The sequence below is a fragment of the Toxorhynchites rutilus genome, chromosome 2 (assembly GCF_029784135.1).
Source record: "Toxorhynchites rutilus septentrionalis strain SRP chromosome 2, ASM2978413v1, whole genome shotgun sequence".
In the NCBI taxonomy this organism is placed as follows: domain Eukaryota; kingdom Metazoa; phylum Arthropoda; class Insecta; order Diptera; family Culicidae; genus Toxorhynchites; species Toxorhynchites rutilus.
The window spans coordinates 309,689,342-309,703,540 of record NC_073745.1 but is presented as its reverse complement, the minus strand read 5'-3'; the positions used below and the strand labels follow the sequence as shown (position 1 = coordinate 309,703,540).

The window sequence follows — 14,199 nt, the reverse complement described above, 5'->3', positions numbered from 1 at the left end:
TCCTTCCGGAGGAGGGTTGCAACAGACAGCGAAAAGGTTGGCCGAGTATCTTACCTCCCGCTGTTTTTTTTCTGCGTTATTGCAGAAGATGATGAAGTGCTACCCGAAGAATCAGCACATTGACTAGCAGCAAAATCATCTGACTCTCAAATCAAATTCCAGACGCACAACAACATCTATCCTTTCAGCACTTCCTTCTGTTAAACACCTTCTGCTTAGAATCCCCCCTTAGGAGAAAACAATTTCCGCCGCTACCGGCGGCACCGAAATGATCTGGTTGAAGACCCATCACTGACAGGGGGAGCGAGCCAAATAAACCGGTTGCCTTGGTTCCGAACCCAATTTGTCTCCCCCATTCAGGATAACAACCGATAAGCTTTCGTTTCGCCAAGCCGACCCGTCGTTTTATCACCCATAAACGCAAGCACACCCACAGGCCGACCTTGACACTGAATTCAGTTCATCCTCGATAAACACCTGATTATTAGCGGCAGCAGGAGCAACCCACACAGCCATTGTCCCTTCGAAAGGTGCCGACGCCAACCCCACGTACGCAAAAAGTAGCCAAAACAAAATGTCGCCCCTAAAATTCAGAGCGGTTCTTTCGGTCGCCCCCTCATGTTTTGACGAAAGTCTTGCTACCATGATGAATCATTTAGTCATAAACATCGTACCTGCTCGATTGTTGCCTCTAGATGGGGGAATAAATCGTTGTCAAATTTCGTCCTCCCCCGGTGCGCCGTAGGACCTTGAAAATCCTTCCAAAATCCACCGTGGCTCTTCGGCAACTTTTCGCCAATTTCCGGTGGCGGCGGCGACGTTTACGATGACTTGCTGCCTAAATAAAGGGGTAACGCTCTGTAAAAGTCAAGTGTACCGCAGCATAAGCACTTCCGCTGGCTGTTTAACTCATTTTCGGGGTTGGAGTTTGTTTTGAAACGGGGAACACTCAAATTAGCTAATTTGACGGGAAATTGTCTTTTTTCTCTTTAGCGAGCGCGAACTCTCACGGTTGACTCGTGGAATTCAAAAGAATCTCCGATCGAGGGAGACGCCTGGTATTTAGAGGGGTTATGATGGATAACGCACAACGCGCGTCTGTGTCCCTAGCAGCGACAGCAGCGTTTGTTTATGTTTTGGCTCAGATTTCGAACATTTCTCTCCCCCCTCTCCTGTCTCTGCGCTCTTTTCGTATAATTTTATCATGTTTTCATTGCGTTACTTGATTGCCGCTTATCGCCCTCCGGGGTATTTTACTTCCCGGCTGCGAAAATCGACGGCGTGAGGCGCTGCCCTCCGTACGAAATGAGCTTTTTACGACGCCGGATGGGGATCCACCACCAGCTGCTTGCTCGCTTTTTTGACTGTTACCCTCCTCTGCCACCACCACTCGGAGTCTGGGAAACTCGTCTGAGCGTAAAATACACACGCCAGTTTGCCAGAAATGTTGGCGAAGGTTAGTTCTGTTTGGTTGTGTTCAGATTGTTCTCCCCCTGATGGGATCGGATGGGTCTAATTGATGCGGAGAATAAAAAAAATATTCCAACAAATGAGCCTATAATTCTAGCTTCAAAACAATAAAACTTTACAGACATGTCAATAACAAAATTGAGAATTAAGAATATGTTAATGTTTTTTGAAATTATGGACATCAACAAGAAAATAAACGATAGAAAGCTTCCCTTACTCGCGATTTTCTTGTTTTTGAGGAAAACATTGTTCTCTTTTACTTGCAATGCAAACAAGGATGGAATAGACAACAAAATCCAGCATTTGGTGGGGTTTCAATTCGAGGAAAATCTCTTGTAATTTGGAAACAGCTTTCATTTTATTTAGTTTTACTGATTCGGATTTGAAAAAAAAAACAAAAAATATTCTACGACAATTTAGACAATTGTTCTTTCTCTAGAATAAATCCCAATGTTTAAGGCGTCATCAAATTGCATCACGGAAAAAAAAACACTGTAGAACATTACCAAGTTGACCCATCCTTTTCAAACATTCCGACAAGAAAATATAACTCATTAGTTAGCTTTTGGCAATACCATAACCGTATGCTCACACCTTTCGCTTAACTCCACTCATAAAGTTCTGCACAACATCTGGCTGCAGCTTCTTCTGTACGGAAACCCACTTTTTCTTCATGTCTTCCTCAGATTTGACCTCCTTTGAATGCTTTCTTAGTATCTGCTTCATAATAGCCAAGTATTTTTCGGTGGACCTTAGTTCCAGTGCGTTGGGGGGTTCATGTCCTTGAGTACGAAAGTGACCCCGTTGGCTCCAGGACATTCTTTGAATAGTGGCACGAAGCAAGATCCGGCCAGAAGATCGTAGGGCCCACGTGTTGCTTCAACAGAGGAAGCAGACACTTCTGTAGACACTCCTTGAGGTAGATCTGCTCGCTTACAGTCCCGGTAGTCACGAACGGTAGCCACATGAGCAGATCGCTTGTCAAATCAAATTGCTCCGGAACATCAAACTTGTGCTTGGCGGTGAAGAACAGTAGCCCCGGAAGCTGCCGGAAGTTCACCTTGACGTAAGTCTCACCATCTATCCATGATAAGACAATGAGGCCTCGGTAACATCTGGGTGTACAGTTTCCGGGTCCGCAACTTTCCCGCCGTATTTTGCCGTTCATCACGATTTGGAGCCTTCTGCACTTCGTGCGTATGCAGTTTCTCCCGGTTCATGGCTCCCTAAACGAAAGATTTGAACAGATTCAACATATTGGCCAGATCCCTGACCGAAGCATTGGGATTCTTCTTAAACGCTTCCACGACACGCTTGTGATCCTGATCACTAATAGAACATCCATTATGACCGCATTTCTTCTTCCGTTTGATACTCAGAGTTTCGTAGTAACGTTTAATCACACGATTCACCGTTGACTGCATTCCGAATTGTTTTCCGTTGTCCCGATGAGATAGTTGAGGATTTTCCAGGTGCTTGCGCAAAATCAATTCGCGACGTTGCTTTTCGGGTGACGCCATTTTTTCCAATTCTCGAAAAATTGACAGCGATAAAAATACAGCGTTAACCATACAGTCTAAACTAGTTCTACCCAAATTTTGAAGAGAAAATACCCAATGGGTAATTTTCTACAGCGTTTAGCCGCATGCAATTATTATTTTTTTTTGTAAATGTTAAACAAACGCTGGATTTTTAAAACCAGCCCAGTCAATATTCTTCTAGAGTCTTCATGGGGAATTGATATCCAGACTGCAAGGCAACCATTAGTCCTCGTCAAATATTTGATTCTCGTTCCCGTCAATTTCGATGTGAGTTCTGCTTATGAATGTCTGTCAACTTTGGCTTTCTTTGCCATATTTTCCACTTGATGTCAGGTGAATCCTTCAGAAAGCGTGCAATGTGCCTGGTTTTATTTGTCGGTTAGACAGCCGATTTAAAGGAATTACGAATGACTTTCTCTGATCTACTTACTGAGTTTTGAAGCAATTGAACAATTCCAGCAGCCTTGAAAAGTGTCGTATCTTTACCGTCAGCCGTTTACATTTTGCCATTTAAAAAAAATAATCAATAAATTTAAGACCGTTACCGAAGAAGCATTAAATACTTTTATTTGGATGGCAGTCTACTACTGCAAATCAAAGATTCACTCTTATGCGTAAACGCCATGAGAAGTCTTTTCTGTTTGTTAGTTTACAGCGGCCAAGTGTATGTCTCGTTTAAAAATGACGTTTAATTAAGCTCTTTCGCCGCAATAACGGTGTAATGACAACCCGAGTAAAAATGTTGTCTTTGAATGGTTCACAATTTCTCTCAATAACCTGAGATGCGACAATGCGTGCAATCTGCAATTTTTAGGTGAAAGAAAGGGTATTTTCCTGTTCTATGTCGAAATGGTCGATTGTCTTCTTCTTGAATGGCGTTAACGTTCCCTGTGGAACTTTTGCCGTCTCAACGTGTGCCTTAACAAGCGTCATTTATTAATACTTAGTTGAGATTTCGTGAGCCAAATAACACGCCTTGAATGTATTCCGAGGGGCAAGCTCTTGAATACGCGTGACCACAGTGCAAGTCGAAGGAAATTTCTTTGACGAAAAATCCCCCGGCCAGAACGGGAATCGAACCCGAACACCCGGCATGATAATGTGAGACGCTGCATGTGAGACGTGCATGGTCGATTGTAACCATGCGAATCTCATTTTATACCGTGTGTTCGATAGATCATGTTCGCCATACGCAACAATTCTATTTTTTGGATCCTACGCCATCACACTCGATGCACTTGATGCACTCGATGCTGTTAGAACTTCCTACTCTTGAATATTTTTTCAAGAACCCAGGACCTTACCATCCGGGATAGATTCGATTAGATTCAGATGTGGAAAGTGAGGTGGCTCTTCAAATCCATCTGCTACCTTTCTAGGTTGGGAATTTTCGTTTGGAATCCTGTATACGCATGTTAGAATTTGTTAGAATACGTAGCGATTCACGTCCATTTTCTCGAGTTATTTCTTGAAAATATACTCCAAAATACTCAGGTTGCATTCAAAGGGTCATTTCACCTTCTACCTCAGCGATATCACCGACTCCTTATGGAAAAGAAGAGCCCATATGTGGCGCAATCTACCTCTCTACTCAAAGATTGCCAAAATACGACTTTTTTCAAAAATCAATTAGACAAGAGGCGAGATTTCAGATGTACTCCCTAAAAGTGCAATCTCAACTCACGAAGATGAGTGGTTGCGAACAATCGTTCCATTGATATAGGGAGCTATCAGGTACTCAACTAAGTTCTCGCTATTTTTCTAAATGAGAAAGCAAGAAAGATTGTGAGCAAATGTTTACAAATGAAATAATCTAGAATATTGCCTAGCTATAACTTTTTCCCATATTTCTGACAAAGCTCGAATACGATAAAAGTATCCCCGACTGAAGTCTGCTGATCATCCTGATCATGGGTCATCGAAGTGAATAAGAAATAATCGGATGGCACAATATTTGGGGAATTCGGCAAGTGGGACTGGATTCCCTAGTTGTGAGTTTCCTAGTTGATTTCAACGAGCTTGTGAGGGCGAGCATTGTCATGCTGTAGAATCGCTTTTTCCGCTTTTTCGTGCCTCTATTCGTATTGTCACCATTTTTGGGCACGATCGCATCAATTGAATTCGATACCGTTCCCCAGTGATGATTTGGTTCGGTTTCAACAGCTCATGCACCAATTAGGTTGTAAATGTCAGGTTTGAAAGCAATTCATTCAGCTTCAAAAATATTCGAACGTTACTTTCTGAAACTGTATTTTCACGGCTATTTCCGTCGAGATCAATCCCGATGGCTTCGAAGGCTAAAGTAATCCTTGTAAAAACCCCCTGTATTTGGGAAATTGATATTATCTATATTTTGCAATTCCATGGGGGAGATGGATCGCTCCCGTCATGTCAACACCTATTGAGTTCCATCATCCCATCTGTCCCATCCCAACAAATCCACTAATTGGGCAACGACTCTAAACCCATTAAGAAAAGGCGTTCGAAAAGTGGGAGCGAAAAATTCACACCCACCTTTCACCTGGAGCGGTGGACCCCAGCAAACACACACTTCCTAGTCGTCGTGGTCCCAAAAATAAAACCCGTGAAATAACATCCGGTCCCCGGGAGGTAATGACGACACCATTCGCGTCCCGTCGAATCGGAATTAAAGCCACAGAGCGGGAAGAGGGAGGGAGGGACCGAAACGGATTTGACAAGCCTGAAATAAAAATAAAAACCAAACAAATGCATCTATTTCCAACTCCAGGCTGCTCGCACATGTTGTGTTCGATTTTTCCCACTGCAGGCACACATTGTGGAACCATTTGCATCCGCGGCAGCAGCAGCCGGAACCGTGATTACCTATTTTTGGAACGAACGTCGTCATCGTCATCACTAATTTTTTTCCCTTCGCACTCGGTGAAAAATTGAAAGCGATTTTTCCTCTCGGTTTTCCTTCTGTTTGCGATGCCTCATAAATGTACTTAACTGCTGCGGCACCATTCGCGTCCCGTCGAATCGGAATTAAAGCCACAGAGCGGGAAGAGGGAGGGAGGGACCGAAACGGATTTGACAAGCCTGAAATAAAAATAAAAACCAAACAAATGCATCTATTTCCAACTCCAGGCTGCTCGCACATGTTGTGTTCGATTTTTCCCACTGCAGGCACACATTGTGGAACCATTTGCATCCGCGGCAGCAGCAGCCGGAACCGTGATTACCTATTTTTGGAACGAACGTCGTCATCGTCATCACTAATTTTTTTCCCTTCGCACTCGGTGAAAAATTGAAAGCGATTTTTCCTCTCGGTTTTCCTTCTGTTTGCGATGCCTCATAAATGTACTTAACTGCTGCGGCTGCTGCAGCAGCAGCAGCGACTCAAGGCGAATGGCATCTATTTTTGGGCTATTTTCGGTCGCGTTCCACCGTGCCCGACTGGAACAGAATCCCCGGAACCGGACCACAGAGAGAGAGGGGAAAGGGAAGGAGTCGTCGAGTGGCGAGTGCCTGAGAATGAGGTGTTTGTTTTTGCCTCGGATTTTCCCGAGGAAACATGGTTACCCCCAGCAAAGCGAGATGAGTCGTGTGCCCTAGCCCGGCGTATGTGTTTGTGTGTGCGGTTCCGAAGTCTTTTGACGATGACGTTTAGTGTGAATGAACTTTGAACAGGCGAGATGGATGCGAGTTGGTTGGTTCGTTCGTTTGTTCCTTCCTTTCCTTTCGTTGGTTGTGGAGATTTTTCCACTTGGCTGAAGATTTTTCTTTTGTTTGTCGAGTTTTCGAGCAGAGGCTTCATTGAATTGCCAAAAAAGAAAGCAAGATGGGAATAAAAAGAAAAGAGTTCTGTGAAGAGGATGAATCCTTTTTCTTTTGTTCTGGGTTGTGTCATTCTTGATGGGGACATTTTGCTTTTAGTGGGTTCCCCGTTCCTTTGGAGCGAAGATGTGCCGAGTGAGGAATGAGATGTGTCACATCTCTGAGCGCGCGGGGTCGATGACACGTTTTTGGGGCCAAAAGTAATAACGGTGGAATGATTCTTAATGAAATGAGTGGATTGTATGGTAGAGATCGTCGGTAGGTTTCCGTGTTTATTGGAATCATAATTTCGATTCACAATCTTCAGTTACTGCATTTGCAGCACAACATAGGGGTAGTTTAGTCTTCAAATTTTGAATATATGAAAATGGATACTAATTAACTGGATGTTATCATTTACTCAAAGTATATCATCATTAACTTAAACTAATCAACAATGTTGAAACTTAAATGGAGCCATTTTCACGTTGTACAGTAGTCTCGTCGGTCCTCTCTAGCTCCATCTCAAAAGCTGGAACACCTATTTTATATATCTAAGGTGGAATGTTACATCTTTTATCTGTCGTCAGTTTTCAACAAACGCAACTGCGAGGACAGTTTTCCACAAAAACTGAAAGAATCGGTTGTGAAAATCAATTGTTTCAATTCCTACCGTAATCCAAATGTTAACTTCTCGAAAAAATAGAAAATCGAACAAACTGTCCATCAAATTGCTCTTTGGAGTGTTAAAATAGAGGTATTTGTCCCTAAATTTCAATTACACAATAAAACGTAAATGACCAATGGTTTACATCGAAACTGTTTTAATATAGCAAAAATCAGAATTTAGTGTCAATACCCTTATACACCATTGGACGTTTATGTTTTATTTTGTAATTTATGTTTTATTGTAAAATTTAGGGACAAATGCCTCTATTTTAACACTCCAAAGAGCAATTTGATGGACAGTTTGACTGCTGTTCTACGCATAGTTGTTCCATGTTACTTTTTAACAATTTTAACTTTTCTTCATAAAACGATGTTTTTATGCCTAATCTTCCGAAAAAAAAACACAAAAAAAAGTTATAGTTTGTTCCCAGCAAACAACATCAAACTCAATTGTCCCATGGTGATATTCCAGGCATACCTGTTCCACCATTTATTTTTGTAGACCCATAATAAATGAATCGGTTCAAGTACAAGAATTTTATGTCACGCTTCCAGCTGGGCTAATGCTCTTATTTCTGGTTTGGAAGAACTAATTCTCAAACCATTCAAAAAATTTTATGGGTTTGTGTCTTGGACACGACCGCATTTTTGACGTAGAACTTCGAAATCATATTTTCAAATCCGCTTGTTTTTCAGATATTATTTAAGAATGCACCGGAATTTTGAAATAAATTTTCATTTATTTAGTTATTAATTTATTTTCACTACTTCAAGAGTGAAAATTTCATTGAAAATTTGAAAAAGTTGAACCCGGAACAGTTTTCTGTCAAACTCGGACCACTCACAACTCGGCTCCTGATTGGTTGATGTGGAAAATAATTGCCAAAGAAACATATACAAAAATGGTATTTCTAACATTTTTACAGTGTTGCCAATAAATTCAAAAAAATTTCTATTTGGTGAAAATTCCTGTGTTCAGTTCCCGAAGAGAAGGAAATTATAATGTAAAATTATATTCAGATACAATTTTTGTAAAAGATTATTTTACTACACGAAGAAAACAAAGTTTTCCTTGCGCATTGAACACCAATTCGATACGTAGAAGTTAAATTTCATTCATAATTGGAAATTGGAAATTGTTCATTCGGCCTGAAAACCCATTACTATCTTTGACGCTTCACTAACTCTAACGCGAAGTTCAATGGCGTGTCGTTCATTTCGTTTTCACCGTGGAGTGTATTCGGGAATAGGGCCCATAGTCTCTTGATAAATAGAATAAACCATAAATTTAATTCATGTAATTCAATATATCATACTCCTGCTATAAAATCCACATTTTTTAGTTTTCTTTTCATTTTTGTTACCATACCAAAATAACAGAAAAATATTAACTGTTTGAAATATGTTACATTCGGTTGAATAAATAATACCAGAGCCTAATAATTTCATTCCAATTGACATATCGTCACTCAATAATTAGCCTATCGCCTTTTAATTTCATTCAAACTCATGTAGGCTGAAAATAGTACTACTCTCTCTTCACGCTCAAAAAAGAGACTATCACTTCTCCTTCGTGCAGTCGTGCAGTTTGTTATTCCTCACACTGGAGCGAAATTATCAAATCATCAAATTAAAATGAAAAGTCCTCATATCGAATGAAAGTGTCTTATTCCGAATGAAAATTTCGTTGAATCTCGAACCGTATTCACTGAAACTAATGAAAATTACTATGTGAAAGAATGTGCAGTATGCCAGCACTGCCCATATTTGGATAGGAGACGTAAGCGACAAAATGAACAAAATCGACTTTTTCACCGTTATGCATTCTAGGCAATGTAATGCGTTTACTCAACATGCAATCAAACATTTCTTGTTCAAAAACTTATGAGCAATTTTGAAAAAACGTTCCCCTAAAAATCACTGTTTGTCCGCATAACAGACGTAGTTCCATACAGCTTTTATACATCGTTCGAAAATCAACAATTGTCAGTATTATGTGTTATATGCTAAATCTACATTTGAATCACGTTCTTTGTAGAGTCCAAACATGCCTGTCACGATAGTGTCTTATTACTTAGTGTTGATGGATTTAAAAAATCATTGAAACGCTGCTCATATAATTACTATTTTCTGTACACTGTACTACAATGAACACAGAGAAGCAATTGTGTTTTTTAATGATATAATTACCTAAATTTCTGCATTTGAATCTTCAAGTAGAGAATGAAACAATCAGATCAGTAGTAAAATTAAAATATAATTGGTTCTTAGTATTATAACTCCTCGGATTCGACAACGAATTATTCCACATACTCATACCGTTGGTTTAAGTCACTCCACAATATTTATGTGATTGTCCGCATAAATAGACGTAAGCGTTTTCCAAATGGAAAAAACATGTTTTATTCCGCAGATCAGTAATCAGTTGTCGACGCTGATTGTAAAACTAATATGTCTCTCTCTAAATTCCACGTTTTTTGGAAGACTGTCCGGAAAAATCCGGTTTGAAGGAATGAAATCGAATGAAACTTTCAATTGAAAGCAGTGATCGTCCTTTCACATGTGAAACTGAATGTGACATATAGCCCTTCCAAAAGATACTGAATAGCATAGTTCCAATCGTCAAATGAAAGCGTCTGCTTTGAAATTCAAAGGGAACGAAAAACGGAACGAATACACGCATTTGGAATTGAATTGTACTTTCTAGCTCACTCGCGACTGTGATACGAAAAGGGGCAGGAACGAATGTATTTGTTGCTCGTTACGCACACAAATCAGCAGAACAAATGTATGGAAAAATGGGAATGCTTCCAGTTTTCATTAATTTAAACCGTTTAGGGATTAGAAAATTGTAATGTACAACATATCAAACAAATCTTTCCGATTCGGTTGGTATGCAAATCATCAGAATTCGTTCGCAGTGAAAATATTTATGAACGTTAACCTGTGACCTGTTTTCTGATTTGATTTCCTAGAAGTCGTAGTTCTACGTCAAAAAGTTTAACAGAACTCGTGTACATCTTGTTAGTGAATGCATAATAACAATTAGATTTACAGTCAATCGCAAAATTGATAACAAAACGATGTTTTTATGCAGTTTCTTTCGGAAAAACACTAAAAAAAACTTATTGTTTGTTACCAGTATTTCATAGAACAACATCGTGTCTAATCGTCCCATGTTGATATTCTTGGCCTAACTGTCTACCATGAATTTTTTATACTCGTAATCTAGCTTGATTAATCAAGTGGGAGGAACTTTACATATTTCATTAGACAATAGTTTACTACTTACAAAACCCTGTTTATTGCTATTTTGAAATGTTTTTCTCAGTTGCTGATTTTGGAACATGGAACAACTATGCGTGGAACGACAGTTGATTGAGCAGAAAAGCAATGAAAGAAGACCTACAGCTAAAATCTTCGTTCGAAAAACTGAAACATTCTTCTAAGAATGCTTCATTCGGTCGAATTTCCCACCAATTAGGACGATTATGACTCCGCTTCACAAACCTCAGAAAAACGCGCAAGCTCAGCACCAACTCAACCACAGAGAAAAAAGTCTCAAAAATCAGAACATTAATCCAAACATCCGCTCCGCGTAAATCATCCATGAAATCTGTCCTCCGCCTCTCACTCTTCCGAGCGCGGCAATAACTCATTATGGCTTAAGATGGCTGAGAAAGGAAAAGCGCACGACCCGCAGGCAAAATTTCGGGTCCCAAAAAAATGCATACGCATCCTTCCACTTCCCCGACCGCAAAGACCGATGGCAGCCACCGAATGGTGCATATTCCCAAGCGAAAACGAAAAATAAAACCGCCTTACATTGGTATATGTTCGACGAGTAATTTAACTACAAAGTAATCACCGAATCGGATCAACAACACAACGAGAATTTCCAGCTTGTGAGATAGGTCGTAACGAAAGTAAACCTCCGAAAGGAGGAAACGCGCAAAGCTTCTACCAAACAGGAACGCCACGCAACGCATCTGCTCGTGTCATTTTGTTGTCGGCCGAGGAGAGGATAGAGAAAGAGAAACGTCGAAATCATTATCTTTTACGACGGTTCCCGTAGTGCGAGCCCTCGCCAGGATCGTCGACCGGGAGAACAGCTGTCCTGATTTATGACCCAGCCAGGCAGAAAGAGCCGAAATCATCCGCTTCAGGCTTGATGGGAAGCTCGGGAGACGAAACTCGCCCGACTGATCCGAGCGAAAGCATCGTCGCTCCGAAGACACCAAGCGGACGCTAGTGGCAACGTGTGGAACTTTCGCCGCATCCGAGGGACTTTCGCTTCATTCACGCTGGAAAGCTTCTAGCTTAAGTCTTCCCTCTCATTGCTTTTTGGCGGATACTTTTGAAACTTTCATGCATCATGTACTAAAAAAAAATCGCTCCTAACCATTATCCTCGGACACCAACCCGTTGCAGCGCCGCTGCGTGGCGAACATTCAAAAACTAAAAGCTTGTGCTTTGCTTCTCTGTATTGCAGATTCTGTACGGCCCCGATGGACAACTGCTGAAACCGGAATCGCGACGCGGTCGCGGCAAGGGACGTTCCTCGAAAGCGGCAGCCCAAGCCGCTGCCGCCACGACGCCAGGCAACAACGGAGGTGCTACCACCGATGCCAACGGAACGGTAAGTGAAGTTTTGTTGCTTTTTTTTCGCGGCGTGTGTATTATCTCTGCGCGCAATATAATATTTTGTACGGCAAATTGATCCGAGTGTTTAGATTATATAAAGCTACCTTGCGGCTGGTTTGTAATTTGTGATGTAGCAGTAGAGAGTTTACCGTGGCGTTGCTTTTTCTTCCTCTCCAAGTAGTAGTATCTAGGCGAGTAGTGGGAGTGCAGCAAGCAAGTTGTAAGCTTCTTTTATTGCGTGTTTTATTCCTTGCGGCCTTATTTTTGATACACACACACGACGATGACGACGGGGAAGAGAAAGTATAAGCGGCGGATTCAAACACATCAGCTGTGTGTACATGAGGGGAAGGCCGCGATGTGAATCAATATCGTGACCCGTTTTGTGGAGCTTGAGAAGTAACTTGTTTCACATCCTGCATAGCTTCGACATCCTTTTCCAACATGTTTCAAAGCAGGAAGAGCATTATGGAGACAACAATCACATTTGCGTATCACGTTTTAAATCCTCTTGATGAAATTAATACTAAAGAAGTCATATTTCGCACTCACGTGCATATCCAATCGATTGCCAATCATTAATTGGGGTTTAAAACGGTTTTCCCAAGAGTAATCTGCTTAATCTTAATCTGCTTCCCAGCACTCTCGAACTCGATATTTGAGCATGTTAACGTTATCGAAATTTTTACTACGTTTACGTTGTGCAAGGATAGGCCAACGGTTTTCGATGGGATACAGACCCGAAGAACAAGCAGATAATAAGAATGTAAAATAAGAATTTTTAGCTGAGATTGTAGTTTGTCCTTATCTCCTCCTTCGGTTGGTCATAACTCTTTAGCTCATACATACACATACCGTCAGTTACATACCCACCTATGTTCTCATCTAACTTGGCCCCGACTCGCTTTCTGTTTATCGTTTGGTTTTTCTTTCATTTTTTTTGTTGCTCCTACATCGGCTTTGTTGTTTTGCCGTACTCTTTCTTCTCTCGCGCTTCGTTCCGCTGTCTCGAGATAAATTAAATTTATTTAGCATATAAATTAATCTTGATTTAATATTTACAATAAACCATTGGCAAGAGATAGCGACGGACACACCGCCGCGTCGCTTCATCCCCGCGCGTCCGATGGCTGGAACGCGGATGGTTTGAGCCGAGCGGTCCACCGCGAGGGCAAAAAATATACGTTCCAAGACAACAAATTTGCAATCTCGGGAGATAAATTTCCGCCTCTCTTATTCATGGCTGTTCAAACTGTTATCAAAAGAAGCCTCGGAAGAACAACAACGAACGAACGTAGCAAAATCGCTGAAATTGTGAAGCGCAAGACCTGCAAAGACTGCTGCAGCAGAAGCAGCGAGATGCGCCCCACCGACTCGGGGGGTATTCCCCTTCATCTGCACACATCTTTTTGTTTCCTTCCTCACGGACACACAAAATCAATGTTCGCACTTGCCTAGCTAGCTACCAAAAGCACTACAGCTTCCGGAAAACGCACATTCTAAAGCAAAAACAAAATGGCCGTCGCCATCGCGCCGTGCGTTCCACCGCGCACAATTTCCTTGCTGCTGGTGTAGCAGCACTCCGGTGAACAACCCCACAATTGCAGAAGCAAAAACGACCATGCTGCCGAGTCAAAACTTACGGCGTGAGTCTCACACTCCCAGTGCGAGATTGCTGGTAATTTACGGCTAGGGCCCCGGATACCGCACGAAAAACCGGACACCGTGGGCAGGAGGGGGTGCGAATTTAATGGCCACCGTTGCTCCAGAAATCGCCATCACAACACAATTTTCGTCCCGACGGAATTGAAAATTGCTTCATAAACATTACCGGTCGTTCGTTCCGTCGTTCCGCGCGATTCCAAATGTCGCGCACAGACAGATTTTTACGGGCACCATCTTTGATGATTTGTCATTAGGACGAAGGGCGAACGGACGGGCGCGATGCTGCTGCTGGTTGGCCAGAACATGACGCGGAATCCTTCGATTCGGTTGGAGGTTTTTTTTACGAAGTCATAATTTTATCCACGTTACACACGCTCGCCCCTTCCGCGAGGAGCTGCACAAAAATGCTCCCCACCAAATTTGTAGATTCTCC

General features: G+C 41.7%; 1 protein-coding gene across 2 annotated transcripts in view; it reads left to right on the top strand.

Annotated features, from left to right (window-relative positions):
- The window catches only part of LOC129764961 (methylcytosine dioxygenase TET), a 297,435-nt gene that overhangs the window by 71,940 nt on the left and 211,296 nt on the right, over nucleotides 1–14,199 (top strand). For both annotated transcript variants that reach the window (XM_055764656.1, XM_055764655.1), the window contains exon 4: nucleotides 11,950–12,096. In XM_055764656.1, the coding sequence (XP_055620631.1) occupies nucleotides 11,950–12,096 (147 nt within the window). The remainder of the gene's footprint in view (nucleotides 1–11,949; nucleotides 12,097–14,199) is intronic.